This window comes from Taudactylus pleione, unplaced genomic scaffold, assembly GCF_031769625.1.
Source record: "Taudactylus pleione unplaced genomic scaffold, aTauple2 ptg001032l, whole genome shotgun sequence".
In the NCBI taxonomy this organism is placed as follows: Eukaryota; Metazoa; Chordata; class Amphibia; order Anura; family Myobatrachidae; genus Taudactylus; species Taudactylus pleione.
The window spans coordinates 11,934,186-11,951,723 of NW_028285433.1; the positions used below are offsets into that span (position 1 = coordinate 11,934,186).

At 46.1% G+C, this 17,538-nt stretch overlaps 1 protein-coding gene across 1 annotated transcript in view; it reads left to right on the top strand.

The window, feature by feature from the left end:
• The window catches only part of LOC148454087 (paralemmin-1-like), a 245,424-nt gene that overhangs the window by 147,186 nt on the left and 80,700 nt on the right, over window positions 1-17,538 (top strand). The window contains exon 3 of the mRNA XM_088461269.1: window positions 13,780-13,910. Within this exon, the coding sequence (XP_088317395.1) occupies window positions 13,780-13,910 (131 nt within the window). The remainder of the gene's footprint in view (window positions 1-13,779; window positions 13,911-17,538) is intronic.

The following is a 17,538-nucleotide window of genomic DNA, read 5'->3' on the forward strand; positions in this document are numbered from 1 at the left end:
CTCGCGCATGCGCACTTGGCCAACATCGACCCGCTTGCGAGCGCTCAGCGCTCGCGAGCGGGTCTGAATCAGGCCCTGTGTGTTTTGAATGTGATATCAAATAAGTATGGTTTGCTGTCTGTTAGTGAACAGGAGGCTTCAGCATATTACAAAGTTTTAATACATAAATCACACATGAAACACTAAACATATAACGAACAACAATAAAGGCTGATTAAAACCACAATTAACTTATTCTCAATTGAGATGTCTCTGTCTGTGAGACTTTGTAACAATGTGTTGCTAGACAAGTTACTATATCAAACAAGATCCCAATCTTAAAAATGAATAACTTGTCACTATTTGGCTGCAAATAAGCTCAATGAATGTCCCATTCTGCATACAATTAGTGGCCACACCAATGCACCATTAATTGATGTATTATCTTCACTACTGTCGTCCCAGTGTGAGAAAATATCCGCATTCAAAGTTAATTACTGGCACAGCATCGCAGCTGATTCCTGACGCTGGACCAGCTTCCCAGACTCTCTGTGCTGCCAGCGGCTCTCGTTACCCGCAGCACCAACTGATCCTGCGGATTCCTGACGCTGGATGCTCCCTCATTTCGGACCAGCTTCCCCAACTCTCCGTGCTGCCGGTGGCTTTCTATAGCCGCAGCATCAGCTGATTCCTGGCGCTGGGTGCTCCCTCGTCTCGGACCAGTTTCCCGTGTCATATCTGTGCTGCCTTTGGCTCACTTAGCCGCAGCACCGTCGAGGACAACCTACATCGGCTTATTAGCCGCACCATCGGTCCCTTGGCCACACCATCGGCCTGTTGGCCATCAATACCGGCTTATTAGCCACACCATCGGCCCCATGGCCGCACCTTCGGCCTGTTGGCCATCAATACGGCTTATTAGCCGCACCATCTGCCCCTTGGCCGCACCATCGGCCTATTGACCATCAATACCGGCTTATTAACTGCACCATCGGCCCCTTGGCCGCACCATTGGCCTGTAGGCCATCAATCCCAGCTTATTAGCTGCACCATAGGCCCCTTTGACCGCACCATTGGCCTGTTGGCCACCAACATAGGCTCATTAGCCACACCATCGGTCCCTTGGCCACACCATCGGCCTGTTGGCCATTATGATCAGCTCATTAGCCACACCATCGGTCCCTTGGCCACACCATTGGCCTGTTGGCCGTTTCATCGGCTCACCAGCCATCACCATCGGCTTATTAGCCGCACCATCAGTCCCTTGGCCACACCATCGGCCTATTGGCCATTCTATCGGCTCACCAGCCATCCATATTGGTTTACTAGCCGCACCATCGGCCTTTTGGCTGCATCATCGGCCTATTGGCCATTATCATTGGCTCATCAGCCACATCATCGACCTGTTGACCACATCATCGGTCCATTTACCATCCTCATCGGCTCCTTAGCCACAGGACTAGCTCGCAGGTTGCATTATCGGCCACACCATCGGCTTATTCATCACCTTAAACTGTATTAGCAGTTCTTTGACCACAACAACAGGATATTCAACAATCCAAGCTCCTTCTTTCCGATCTATCGACCTTATTGGCATTTCAGTTTCAACACCTGCTCTTTGTTACTCCCCGTCTATCCGGACTCAAGACTGTTTCCTTAAAAGGTATATCTGGAGACCGTAACAATAAGATCTCTCTGCGTGTGAGGAGAGCTGCAGTATTTACGACAGGTTAGACTTGCCTTACATGCTGCATGACTGCACGGTGTGCGTCAATGATACCATTTACGCAGGAGTGCGATATTGGACAGATATGAGAAGGAAGCTGTCCCTATCCTCGGTTAAGCTTTGAATGCATTAGCATATTTTCGCAGCTGAGTTCTATGCAGAATCGCAGCTGCGATTGCATTACCCTAAGGGGTGTATTTACTAAAGTGAGAGTTTTTAGAAGTAGAGATGTTGCCCATAGCAACCAATCAGATTCTACTTAAAATTTAACTAGCACCTTCTAGAAGATAATAGCTAGAATCTGAATGGTTGCTATGTGCAACATCTTCACTTATAAAAACTGTCACTTTAGTAAATATACCCCTAAGAGTCCAAGGCCCTCATTCAGAGCCACTCGCTAGCGGCAGTACGCTCGTTCCGAGCGATGTTCGCACATCTGCGCATGCGTACGGATCGTTATACGCATGCGTGAACCAGTCAGTGCGGCCGAAATTCATGCGCTCGCAATATAGCGAATGCCTGCTATTTTGAGTGACAGAATGAGGCGTATGTGGGTGGTAACAGGGGAAGGTGCTTGAAAATGGGGAGTGGAGATCCGAACGCAGGCGTGCTTAAAGGTCAAAACGGGCGTTTTATGGGTGTGCATAATTAATACAGCAGCGTCATTGACCACGTCACTGGGTTATTTTATAGCCAGAACTGCTCGCAAAATTGTGGTAGCAAAAACCAAGCACAAGAATAGCGAGCAGTTCATACGCTGGTCGATGTACTCGATTAATCTAATAAATAGCGGACATGACGTATGGTGCGAGCGGCCAGGGGGCGTTTTTAACAAATAAACGAGCGTATGTTTTGCACGCATGTTCAGACTTAGAGGTGTGAACAGACTGCAATTTGCGAACAGATCATTTGAATAGCCACCCCTTGTTTTTGAACGAACGACCGCAAATAGCGAACGGCTCTGAATCAGGCCCCAAGTTTTAAGGATATCCATGCTTGAATACTGTTGGTTAAATCAAATTGACTTAGGTACTGATTTTTTTTTCCTGTGCTTAAGCATGGATATGCTTGAAACCTGGACTGTAGGGAGTCTTGAGGACCGAGTTTAGGAAACATTGGATTAAACATTTTGGGCAGGATGCAGCAAAGGGAGAAATGCGACCTGGGAGTCCCTCATTCGCAAAGGGCTGCTCTTACAGAGAGAGCGGTCCTCTGCGCACTCCTTCATGCTTACCGGCATTACCAACACTGGCCTGCATGCGAAGAGCGGCAGGATGCATCGCATCCTGAATGCAATGTGTCATGTGTCATGCATCCCGCCCTTCGTGTATTAAAACACACAGCAGACCCCCAGCACAGTTGAACCTATGTATTTTTATAAACTATATTGCTTATCATTGTTTGACTCTGTGGACACCTTGTGGTGCCTTATAACATAATAATAAATAAAAATGGGCTCCATGATTTGGGATTAGGGAGAATAAGGTATGAAATTACTTGGAAAACTGTCATTTAACTGCAGTACAGCTCAAATTTGGTCACAAACACTGGAAAGTTGACTTGGGCTGATTCAGAAGTAGACATTAAAGGCACAGCCGGCTTCTGTGGTCCGCAACGTTGCATGAGATCAACTGAATGAACAACGGACATTTAAATAACCCTTAGGTTCAGGGCTGCCATCAGAAATCATGGGGCCCAGTACTGACAAAATAGGCAGTGCCTGGACTAGGAAGGGGGGGGGGGGAGGCACAAGGCAGGGAAGGCTGGCTGGACTAGGGGGGGCACAGGGCAGGGAAGGCTGGCTAGATTAGGGGGGGCACAGGTCTGGGAAGAATGGCTGGACTAGGGGGGACATAGGGCAGGGAACGCTGGCTGGAGTAGAGGGGGTAAAGAACAGGCAAGGATGGCTGGACTGGGAAGGGTGCGCAGGGTAGCAGGCTGGCTTGCTGGTCTGGGGGTGAAGCGCAGGGAATGCTGGCTGGACTATAAACCATGCCTGGATGTCAGCTTTGTGGATCGCATTGGCAGCCAGGGAGAAGAAACAGCCGGCGTCATTTTAAATATGGCGTTGGCCGCGAGCCAATCAGCAGCGGCCGCTGCTGATTGGCTGCCGGTTCGCGAGCAGCCAATCAGGAGCGGTCGGTCCTGATTGGCTGCCGTTCCGCGAGCTCTAATTGGCTCGCGGGCGGCGACTTATTTGGAATGCTGCCTGCGCCGTTACTTCTCCCTGGCTGCCGGTAAATGAATGATTGAATCACACCGCTGACATCCGGGACCCCTCTCTGTCCAGGCCCGGTACTACAGGTCCGGCAGCACCCCCTGATGATGGCTCTGCTTAGGTTACTCACAATGCCCTGTGAAATCACACTGCCGGAGCCAGTGAAGCTGATTCCACTGGCTTCGGCATGCCCAGGAAATGTGGTCAACGCACCCCCGTTTAATGGAACGCTGCCCGTTGCTGCCCCCAAATGACAGCAGAATGTCAATCATACTGCAACTTTTGGGGCACTGCGAGAGACATCGTAGGACCAAATCTGCGCATGCGCAGATCTGCAAACATTTGCAAATTGCGTTAAAATCAATCTAGCATTCACCTCTGAATCAGCTTTTCAGCTTCCAAAACAGCAATCGAGTGATTGGAGGACTCAAACTACTAGAAGATTTGTATGCAACTACTTAAGTTATATGCCAGAAGACATTAGTTATCTTTAAACAGTAAAAACTATGGGGTATGGGGGCGTGGCCGAGACAGTAATGGAGTAGCACACGCAGGAATGAACTCTTCAGTGCAACTATTCTGCATCTCCTCCTGTATCGCGCACCCCAGACCCAGAATACACTTACCGGGTGCCGGAAGTAATTCTGTGACCTCCTGTGCTGCTACGTAGCGTCTCCTCCGGTGGGGCCTTTAACACATGACACGCCAGCCTGCTCCCTGACTCAGCGAGGGGAGGCTGCACGCTCTCCCTCTGCGGCGCGCTGCTCGGAAAACACGCTTGTTATACGCTGCTATGCCTCTGACACACGCAATCTACCTGGTGGTCAGAGCTCTTGCCTGCCATTGTGGAGTCTCTTGTGGGGGTGGATAACGGTAATCTGTGAATGGGTAGCTGCCATCTTGTCTGCTGTGACGCATCCTGACTCCCTGGCCTGCACTACCCTGTTTCTCTGTACTATAACTCTGGAATAATTGCTATATACAGTACATCTATTTGCCTCCTGTACTGTCTTACCATGGGGAAAACTCATCATGCTTCAGCTGCAGCAAAATTGGAGCGATATTCCCGCTCCTCTACTCCTCAGCCCCTGCCTGCGGATGAACAGAGCGATGGGTCTCCCCCTGCGTCCCCAGCATCCCCTGCATGGTCGGTGGGCACCCCTGCAACTACTTTACAAAGTGTGCTGACCGCGGTCATGGCTAGAGAGGCGGAAGGCTGGCTGATAAGATTGGTGAGGTTCAATCTGATTTATCTGTTATTCATCATGATTTACAACTTGTCCGTGAGCGAGTGGGTGAGGTGGAAACACGTACTTGCACATTGGAGGACACGGTATCTCCATTAAAGGTGAAAGTGGATACATTACAATCTCAAATGGACACGGTGAATAAAAAGCTGTCAGATATGGAAGGGCGCCTTAGACGCAATAACGTCAGATTTGTGGGGCTTCCGGATAAGGAGGAAGGATCGTGCCCTGAGGAGTTACTTGAGAAATGGTTGTTGGAAACATTTGGTAAAGAAGTTTTCACTTCACATTTTGCGGTGGAACGAGCCCACAATGTGCCGACTAGAGCGCTGCCCCCTGGAGCACCTCCCCATAACTTCATTGCCAAATTCCTTCATTATCAGGATCGGGATGCGGTGTTAAGGCTGGCTCGCACTGAAGGTCCTCTGGAACGCAATGGCTCTAAGATCTCTGTGTTTCCTGATTTTTCTGTTGAAGTTCAGAAAGTAAGAGCGCAGTTTCTTTCCATAAAGAGACATTTGCGGGAGCTTAATTTTCCTTATGCTATGTTATCTCCGGCAAAATTGCGTGTTGTTGCAGATGGTGAAACTAAATTCCTTTTCACCCCACGAGAGGCTGCGTTGTGGTTAGACTGTCGTGCACCGGCCAGGAGGCCGCTAGTAAATGACTGACCATGATCACTTCTTCGATTCAGTTTGCACATGAACATCATATGTTTAATTTTTCAGAATGATCACATTATGTATACTGTGTGTTTTAGTGGTGAATGTGATGCAAGTTTTACTGCTATCTACTATTTTTTATATTGCGGTTGGAGCTGGTAGAAGGGCTATATTTTCTGCTATGCTGCAATAGCTATATTTATATTGTTTGTTGATTCTATTTCGGTGGTTATGATTGGAATTTGTACACCACTGTGCCGCTGTAAGGAAAGTGTGTGTGGGGGGGGGGATATTTAGGGTGTTTTTTCTAAATCTATGCGGTTTATTTTGTAAGGGGTGGAGTCCGGTTATATGCTACATACTACATACTATGGGCTCCCTGTTATTGGATTATATATTTTTAATGATAAATCCCCGGGGTGAAGCACTGGAGGGCATTCTTGTGCCTTGTGTTTATAGGTCATTATATCTTTTGCCTCAACCTGCAAGCGGGATAAACTGTATACTGTATGTTCATTTGGTGAGCTTATTTTTCTACTGTTTGCCTGTTGTGGTATGGGTATGTCGCAGTTGGGATGGGTCTACAGGGAGGGGGGAAGAGTGAGGTACGGGTTGTAGTTTTATTTAAGATTTTAACTTATAACTTAACTAGCACCCTCTAGAAGATAATAGCTAGAATCGGATAGGTTGCTATGGGCAACATCCCACTTCTAAAAACTTTCACTTTAGTAAATATACTCCTATGAATCCAATAGTAAGGGTAGGAGCATATTTTGTGTTATCCAGCTCATCCGAGGTTCAATATAATGTAATTTGCCCACCCTGCATCACACTGCCTCATACTTGCCGACATTCTGATTGTCTGCTGTGGCCGGGCAATGAGGAAGCATTGGGGGCAGGGCCAGGGGCGTGATCGCGTCATCGTGGCCCACCCCCTCTTCACAATGCCGAAAATATCTGCATTGTGAAGCAGGGGGCGGGGTCACGATGACGCGATTCAGTGTGAGGGGGTTTCTAGTTTACTCTGAGGGGGGTCGGGAGGCTTGCCGGGTCACTGGACCCGTGTTGATCCGTTTACAGCACCCGGGTTGATGCGTGTTCACGTGCATCAACCCAAGATTTTTAAGTCAGTGTAAAAGGGGTATTAGAGTTGTGTAGCGGTGATGCGAAATATGCTGTCACTCAGGCTGCGACTTCCTCTACACTGTGACCGGAGCTGCAGCTGCATCGCTGCTTTTATCCCTGTTATTTAAGTCTAGTTTATTGCCTCTGTGTACACCAATTTTTCATGTTTGCTTAATTTTTATATGGTAACTAGGCCAATATAAGCGACTTCGCTAACATTATGCAATCCTAGGTACAATGTCATTCATCTGGTGCCTCCAGAGTTATAGCCGCTGATATGAGGGAGAAGTAGTATTTAAAGCCGCATACACACTAGTCGATATTTATGGACGTTAACGATATCGTTCAACGTTATATCGTTTATATCGTTCAGTGTGTATGCAGTGAATGACCAACGATGTGCACTCCCGCAGGTCGTTAACGATGTCTTTTGTTGTCCGTACATGTACAATCTGATGATATCAGCAAGAATTGCCTGTTCAGAGATGTGGCAGGATGACTTCACTGAAAGATGTCTTTCAGTGTGTACACCCAATTTCGTTTGTCCTGCACTACAGAAAGTTCAAGGGGAATCTTTACCAATATCGTTCATACAGCACATCGTCTAGTGTAGAGGTTCCCAAACGCGGCCCTCAAGGCTCCCCAACAGTTCAGGTTTTAGAGATATCCATGGTTGAGCACAGGTGGTTAAATCAAATTGATTGAGGTACTAATGAAGTCACCTGTGGTCAAGCATGGATTTCTCTAATACCTGAACTGTTGGGGAGCCTTGAGGACCGCGTTTGGGAACCTCTGGTCTAGTGTGTATGAGCCTTTACATGTGAGCTTGCTGGCAGCTGCTCCTGCATGACAATGTTACACTGTGATATTACAGCGAAGTGTCACACTTCCAGTCTCACAGGGTATGTCATCTCCACCTCTCACCTGCTGAGGTAAGCAGAAGGATAGGGACGCATGGCAGGGATGGGGTATACATAAAACGGGGCATGTTTGCGTTGAGCAGTAAAATTTTTAAATGGTCACTTTAAATATTAGCATTTAAAACTAAATTACTGTGCAGCGTTGTCATGGTAACATGCATTCACTCCTATTTTTAGAATTCAATTATTAAAAAAAAAAAACATGCAGATGGTTGCTCAAAAAATGAATCCTTACAACCATGGATAACATATATTATTATGACAAAAATGTAATTGACTACAATATTACTCAGTATATTCTCTGTTGATTGACATCAATTCTGTTGGTTGACATGGTTATGTCTCTCAATATATGTAATATCTAACTTAATAGGTAATTGTATACATACTTCAGTCATTTTCATCTAATACATTTAACCAACTAATGCTGGGCGTACAATGTCAAACTGTAGACATTTTATCTGACAAGCTGAAACCATCAGATATCATAGCCATAAACTGTGAGTTATATCACAGTGTTTTGGCCACGATATCTGCTTTCCTTTACAAGGGAAGGAACAGGGGAAATGTCGGGCATACACTGCCGTATGCGAGCGAGCAATTATCGCATTTTGCAGACATGCTGGGCGATTTCAGCATTTCCGACAGACCGATAATTAGTGCTCGGTCGCGGCAATACACTGTACAATTATCTCAGCGATCCATCGATATCGGGGCAGTTAATTGAATAGAGTATTCCTAGCATAGAAATTTTTAAGACATATTTACAAGGGTTCTCCTCATTATATAATAATAACTGTACTAAATCCCCTACTTTCTCTATAGTTAGGGAGATCCAACAGAGTAATGCTGATGATTTCTGTTAGAGCCGTTATGTTGGATTTCTCCTGCTACAGAGAGAGCAGTGTCTGACGCTGACCATCAGAAGTCATGGCTAAATGTACAGTATGTAGCGGTAGTCTGCTAAATAGAATAAATGGTGTCATTCCCAGTAGAGGGCCTTTACCAAAGTACTATTATTGGGAAGGAAGATCCACCTAATAAATAGTACATATTCTGTAAGAAATCCACAGTGACCAGTATGATATTAACTGTTATTATTCTAACTTGCTGGTAACCCATACCTGGCTACTTTTTGTTAGAGATGAGCAGTTCGGTTTTGGCTCGGATCTTTCTGCCAAGTTCGGATCTTAGGACGAAGCAAAACGTGATCTTTTACAGACACCACGGTGCATATGTCTGTGAAAGATGACGTTTTGCCTCATTCTGAGATCCGAACTTGGCAGGAAGATCCGAGCCAAAACCATACCGCTCATCTAAACTTTTTGTACCTTCCACCTGGGAGATCTAGGACGACAGCAAGTGCGGGTGGCATGACAACACCATTTACGTTATTAAAGCCTTACACACTTCATTAAAGAAATGTCTGGGTTGCGGGAGGGTGGCCAATGCGGCTGAGTCTGAGAGTGCTACGTTTTTAAACAATCACAATAGTTTCTAAGATTTCACTGTATCAGTCATAGTTTAACTTGCAACTGCATAAAAGCTGTTGCACTTGTTCAGCGCATGTTATACACTAAGGGGGGGGAATACAATTAGCCGCTGTACTTTACCGTTGGCTAATTGATCCCCCGGGCTAATTCAATTAGTCCCGAAGCCGGCACTTATTGGGGGCATGGCCTTATCGTGGGAGGCGTGGCCATACACCCCTTAGGGGGAAAAAATTGCCACGCCACGCGGAGGGGATGCTGTGATCCCCCTCAGCCCACGGCATTGTGAAGTGGGGACGGGGCCGCAATCACGCAGTCACGCCCCATCCCCAAACTCACGTCACCTCCCCCACTGTGCCGACCTGGCATCCAGATTGTCAGTAAGTATGTGTTGTTTTCTATCATTGATCCCAAGATTGGCCAATAGATCGTATAGTATGTATTTCTCCTCATGGCTTGATTCATATCCTCCTGAATGTTCACCCTGCAATAGTTACAAGGGTCACTCTACATGTAACCAGGGTGCCTTGTCTAACCTAGAAGTCTCTTCATACAACCCAAAGCATACTTCCCAGCCATTGGAGATGGAAATCTTGTGCATGCGACACCATTTTGTGTAGGGACGTGCAAGGCAATTGATTGTGGTCATGCTTTGTGGGTATACAGTCACAAAATATAGGTGTGTGCCACAACCAGAGGTGCAAGCCTAGCAGCTCCAAAGCGCCCAGCCCCATCCCTAAAATCACTTGTACAATACTGCAAGCACCAGTGTCAGTGTCATGCATTGCCCGTAGGATGGGCTGGGGCACATCTAATAATTGTACTGAGGTCAGGAGAAATAACTAGTGACAGGGACAGTCAAATATGGACAATTGAGATCCATGCCAGAACTTATGGTTCATTCCAAAATATCCTTAGATGACCAATCACATATTGGGCGAGATGCAGGAAGGGGTGAAATGCGGTCAAACCCCGAAAATGCGGGTTTGACCATATTTCTCATATTAACTAAGCCCCGGAGGGCCGGTCTTACCAACAGAGCGGTCCTTTGCGGGGATCTTCATGCATACCGGTGTTACCAACGCCGGCATGCATGCGATGACTGGCAGAATGCATCGCATGGCGAGTATTGTGTGAAGTTGTTTCACAAAATTACAGAAACCCTCTTTGAACACTCCACACTTCGAAATTATACAGTATATGTAATATTTTATTTACATTGATATATTTTATTTTTGGTTTTACTTGCCAATAGAGATATATAGGTCTGATTCAGCAAGGAACGCAGTTGCTTATATGCATGCAATCGGCCGATTGTTGCGCTGTGCGTATACATCGCAATGCGCGAACCAGCCACTGCGTGTCAGAGATGGACGTTGCTGTGATTATTGTGGGTGGAGCTGCAGTGAAGGTATGGCATGAATTGGTGGGTACCAGTTTAAAAAAGGGTGTGGGTGTGAGAGCAAGGTGAGGGTGAGCGTGTTAGAGCAATGTGAGGGGGTGAGTGCAGGATGAGAGCACAGGGTGAGAGTGCAGGTTGGGGGGGTGAGAGCAAAGTGAGGGTGTGATAAGGGGAGTCTCTGTACCAGGAATATTCGAATGGGAAGTGGGATCCCCCGCAGCCTCTCCTGCCCAAGATGGCACTTCTTCACATCACACGGTATGGGCGGCAGCTGTAGGTAGCTTCTTCCCCGCCGCTGCTGCTCCCTCTTCCCCCGGCTGCTCACTTCCTGGCCAGCCTCTCCTCGGTGGCAGGAGGTTGCCGTACTGCTGCCCCTGCATGCCGCTTACATTCACCATGTCCCAAACAGAGAGAGGAGCCCAGGTGACAGCGGCTAGGGATGGACGTACTTTTTCTATTGAATACCGGGAATTCGATGGTTGCCAGCCATCGGATGCAGCTTTCCGATGCCCTTACGATGGCTTGCTGCGGGGGTAGAGCACACAGGTGAGCAATGGGAGAATAGTACTAATGGGAACCTGGGGGCAGCCCAGCATCTCTTGAGAGTGCTGAGCACGCCCCCACAGTGATGTGAACGGGGGTGCCACACCTATTTACAATGGATTCCGCTCCCTGCCATCAGTCATTTCAATTGTTTTTACCATCGAATACTTTTGATGTGATGGTTAGTTACCATCGCATCTAAAGTTTCAATGGCAGAAGCCCAGCCATCATTTGATGGTGGGCTTCCGATGTCCATCCCTAGCAGCGGCATTTAGAATTTGGCCACTGCGGCCGCTCCTGATTGGCTCACAGTTCACCAGCTATGATTGACTTGCGGCCGGCACCTAATTCAAAATGCCGCTAGTCCTTATGCACTCTGCTGACACCTGGGCCCCCTTTCTGTCGGGACCCAGGACTTTAGTCCCGGCAGTTCCGCCCTGGTGATGGTCCTGCACAGAGGCCATATGCCAGAATTGTCCCCATCATTTTCCCCAAGTATATTTTTACAGTACCTCACTTCTCGAAGCCCCACCCTTGAACTACAACACAGGCTGTGACAAAACCAGTTTGAACAACTTCACATATGAACATCTTCATTCTTTTATTTCTTAAATTTCTATTTCTTTTTCTTTTATTGTGTTTATGCATTATTTTTTTCATCATCACAGATATTCCTCATTTCTCATCTATTTTTTTAAACTAAAAGTTTAAACAAAGTTAGAATAACATTATACAATACAACCATTGGCCCAAATCAACAACATTTTATGTGCTACATATTCCTGACCCTAATTTCTTCTCCTACATGGAAAATCTCGCTGATTCTCCTTCTGACCTAACAAGACTTTCCCAGCTCGTACAGAGGCCCTTATTCAGAGCTGCACGCTCTTTCAGAGGGCTCGCTCTGAATCAGGGCGGCATTTTTTTTTTTTGTGCCGGCCTCCTGGCCGCTCGCTAAGCTGTGGGTGACCACCCACAGCTTTTGCGAGCGGCCAGGTGATGGTCGCGACCATCAGGCTTGCGACGAGACACTTGTGGTAGGGTCTCGACCATCGCAAGCCCCAGTAATAGAGCAGGAAGTCCACCTACTGACATCACTAGTGATGTCAGTAGGGCCGCCCACAAACGGAAGGCGTTCCCTCGGGAACGCCTCCATTTGTCCAGCCACCCCCCCTGCCCGCCTCCAAAACGGGGCGAGCTGTCAATCACAATCGACAGCCGCCCCGTTTTGGTGTGAGACCCGTAGCGACGGAGCGCCCGTCGCTGGCCGGGTCTTGGGCATGCGCACGCCGGTGGTGGCGCATGCGCAGGGGGTAAACATCGACCCGCTTGCGAGCGGGTCTGAATCAGCCCCAGAGACAGCAGGAACCTTGACAGATTGTCCACTGCGGTGATTACCTGCCTTTTGACTAACATAGGTGCTATTATGTAAACATACAGAAGATCATCGCATATGTGCTTTTGATGATATTTCCTTTGAAAAGGATTTCAATCAGCGCTGGATGTGATCAGCAAAGGTCCTAAGGGAAGAAAGTGATTTAGTAAACATACTATATAAAATAGTAAACTCATGTAATACATACAGCAATCCAAACATAGGATGAAATGTAACAACCTGTGTTTTGCAATCATTGGTGAGATTCCGGCGGGTATGGGCCTGATTCAAATGCATGAGGAGGTTTCTGTAGGAAGTAGACAGACACCTCCTGCATGCATCTGTGATCCGAGAGCAGCGTCCGTAGACGCTGCCTCGGAATACCATCGTTGCTTGCATCCCTGCTGCTTGCGGGGCCAGAAAATCTGCATCCTACGATGCAGACCCTGGCCTCAGTACTCCCTGGAAACACACCCCTGCTTCCAGGAACACATCCCGACGCCAACCCCTACTGGCCCCCAAATGGCCACAACCCTATCAATCAGGCTGCAGCTCAGGGAGCACCCCTCCTGTACTTGCATGCGCAGTTCACCCACCATCGGGTTTACGTACTAGCGTGAATCAGGCCCTCTGTCCAATGTTTTTTAAATTGACAATCATCTAAAAGGCAAAACCAGCCCCATGATCACAAATCTATATGTATATTTATTTCCAATGACCATGTCACTGAAAATACAGAACAAATGTACATATGCAGAAGGGAATCTTAATAGCCGTCAAGAATTGCATTTTGAAATTGTATTTATTTATTTATTATATCAAAAACGACCTAACTCCAACTTATTTATCTACAAGTTTGACAGCTAGATCTGCAGTTTGTGTATCATTAGTAAACAGGACTACTAGGTGTAATTTATGGGTTGGGTAATGATTAATAAATAACTCACAGCTACACATGGGAAAGTGTCAGTACTATCTGTTTTCCCTAATTTGCAGAATGTGTTTTTTCTGCAGTACCCTCTATTATAAACATGTTTCTTGTACACAGTAAGAGAATACAGTGTTTTATTTGCTGTCCCTGTGTACTTTCAGTCTAAATCACTCAGAGAAAAATGGCTGATGCAAGGAGCACCAGTTGGCACAGTGGAAGAGGAAGAAGCAAGAAAGCGACAATGTGAGGATGATGAACTGAAGTTAAAGTCACTTGAAGAGAATGTACATAGGTGAGTGTGTAATATGTTGTCGCTATCAATACGTATGTCCATTTTATGCCCAGCTTTCACCCTGTTATGACCATTTATCCTTGTCATGTAACAGATTCTATATAGGCTACCTACTATAGTCAACTCTGTTGGTAAGGACTGGAAATATGAAAACAAACCCTTGGTGCCTTCCGTCTATTATAGTTATAATCACACCATTATTTTATATAAGAGATGAGTGGTCCAAGTTTTGATTGACACTCAGATCTGAAAACGACATCTTATTGGGTATCTGGCTCTCACGTGTTATGGATAGGCAGTACGTCAGATCCGAACTTGCGATAAGTTGGTGTAAAGAACCGAGTCAAAACTGATCATCTCTATTTTATATTATGATCACTTTAACACCTCTTTTTCTTTCGTTTTCATAACTGTATCTATTAAAACAATGAGTGTTACAATAAAGAATCAATTGAATCAACAGAGTGCCCGTCAGTTTGTAATCTTCATGAAGATCAGAGGTGTTGTGAAATTACCATCAGATACACAATAGATGGAAGTTTGTTCAATATACATCACTAAACTTGTCAGATACAGAAGATAAACATGGGAGTAGCATTAATTACATACGTAAAAAAAGGAGTTGTACACAACTCCCCCCCCCCCCCCGCCCAGTCTGAAGCAACCCTCACCTTCAGTACAATCCCTGCTTATAGAAAAAGGGAAAGTCACATGTCGATTGGGGATTCATAATCTACCATATGGAGCATATAAAAAGTGGTATGTGAAAGAGAGCTATGGATTTGGGATTTAATGGCTGCAAATAGTGTCGGTATGTAGCTTCCCCATACCTCAAAGATTATTCAACTTTCGCCTCCCTGTCTCCACCCACTCCATTCTAAACACAAAAAAAAGCTTAGCCTTACAAAGGGCTACAGAGGGGGGGGTCACGTTTGTAGTATGGCTTTGCATGCTGCTGCGCTCACTGCTAGTACATCCCTTAGTGACACGCAGGCTCTGTGGTAGGATTCTGAAAAGCACCCATTCCGGTGTTAGAAGTAAATAGTTTATTAAGTGTTCAACAGAGTACCCAGAACTGGCGCATAAGGGGACACGCACAAAGGCAGTGCAGCAGATCTGCTTGAGGTGCGCCACATTTTGAAACACAGATGGGAGGTGAAGAGGCCAGTCAGAAACCTTCTGTGTGGAGAAAGGTATGATCTGTGAAGTATATTTATGAACATCTCCATATACATTTCAGAAGACAATGACCGGCAGGACTGCAAATGGGCCTTTAATAAGTCAACAATTTGTAAACTTGGAATCCGGAAATACCAAACCGCAAGTCCTTTTGAGACTTAGAATGGTCCAGTGAAACTTGGAGTCGTTTATAAACTAGTGAGATTCCCCTCTGCTGAATGGCTGCTGCTGAAACAGTGTATCAAGTGGGTTCAGCCAATCATTTGGGGAAAAGTATCTGATAACCAAGCTAGTATAATGTTGGGCTAAAAGGAACGCCGCTGGGCCTCCTGGAACGTGAGAGGACGGCGAAGCTCTAAATTTACAAGGCAGCCAATATTAACATCACCGCCCAGTCTCCACAAATTAAAGAGGCATTGAACTTGTCTTTCCTGAAAATCAGGATTGGAAACAAGAGAAAGATATAAAGTTTTGTGAGCATTTCAATTTTGTCTATGTCGCAGGTTATTCCACAGTTTTCTAACAGACCAGAGGAGTGGGTTTTCCCAAATATGAGGCGGGATTTCTTGTAAGAGAGATACCAAGTCTCCTCCCTTAAGGAATTCTCTCTCTAAAGATGTGTTAGCGTAATTGTCCTGACAATTCAACCAATCTTTGAGGTACCTCAGATTAGCAGCTTGACAATACATCTTAACAATGGGAAAATTGATACCCCATTAGGTACTGATTCTTATAGTTTTATTAGTTCTATGCGTGGCCATCGGCCCTGTCATATGAATCGCCAGATCAAAAACCTTTTATGTTGAATATCTTTGCGGGTTAACATGAAAAGTAATACCTGAATCAGGTACATTAAACGTGGAAAAGACACCATTTTAATAAGATTTGCCCTCCCAATGCAGGGCAAGGGTAGAGATTTCCAACTATCCATCTCAACGGATAGTTCACGTAAAACAGACTTGAAATTAAGATCATAGAGAAGGCCCGGTTTCCTAAATATGGTAATCCCCAAGGAGGTGATGAAATCGGACCTCCGTGATAGTTGTACGTTACCCACACCATTTCGGAAAAAGACTCCTAAATCCCAAACGGAGCGTGACTGATTTTGACCAATTAACTTGAAACCCGGAGACTTCCCCAAACTGTTGTAATATCTGAAAAATATGAGGCAAGGTGTCGGAAGGCTATGATACATATAATAAGATATCGTCTGCAAATACAGTCAGTTTAAGTGTAGCAGTCAATAGCTATGGTAAATAAGAGTGGAGAGAGGGGACACCCCTGAAGGATGCCATGGGACATAGTTATTGGATTACCATTATAACCATTAATCTGGAGTGATGTAGAGGTGAGGAGACATGTAGAGGGAACGGATTATCTCAGTAAAAGAAGGATGAAAAATTCTAAGATGCAAGACTGAAAACAGGTGAGGCTATAGCACTGTATTGAATGCTTTCCTGGTGTCTAGACTAAGCAGTATATTTTGTGTGGCATGTGACTGGGAAGAAGCTATAGTCGCAGCTATTGCTTACCATTCTGAGTGGGTATTGCACACAAAGCCAAGTTAATGGATTGTTAAAATTTGTAGAAGCAGGCACTGAAGCCAATATGCCATTATTTTTGCAAATAGTTTAATATCAGTGTTGAGTAACGTGATCGCTCGATATGAGTCTGTCATTTGAGGGTCACGGTTAGGTTTTGGAGTAGGATAGTGTGGGCTAAAATATGGATATGGGGTATGATTTTGGAGGATGTCATTAAAGAGTTCTAATAAAGTAGGTGCAATATGTGGTTGTAATACTTTATAAAATTAATTGGACAAGCCATCAGGAGGTGGTAATTTGTAAAGGTGGAGTTGGGATATGGCTGTTGTAACATCCAGGAAGGTGATAGGCTGACTAATGCTGGGCATACACTGCCAGATAAAATGTCTGTCAGACCGACAGACATTTTATCTGGCTGCCTGCCAGCCGCAGAGGTCGCCGGCATACACTGTGAGAGAAATCTCACAGTGTATAGCCCGACATCCGCGCTCCGCCCCCGGGGGAGGAGACATTTCCCTGTTCCTTCCGTAGGAAGGAACACAGGAAATGTCTGTCTGTCGGCCGCGCTGGGCATACACTGCCCGATGCGGCCGACAGTTTCCCGGGTAAATATCGCATCGGACGGGCATGCTGGACAATCCAGCATGCCCGACCGAGCAATATTTATCCCTCGGTCGCCCGCATACACGCTGCAATTATCGCGGCGATCCGCCGATATCGGGCGGATCGTCCCGATAATTGCAGAGTGTATGGCCAGCATAAGGGATTCAGATTGGTCTTGTGTAAGAGGGGGCAGATGCGCCTCCCAAAGTAATCTGCTATGTTGTTCCGCATCAAACAGGAGGGAAGAATATAGGGTAGTGTACTGCAATATGATTCAAATTATTCCAAGATATGACGGGAGT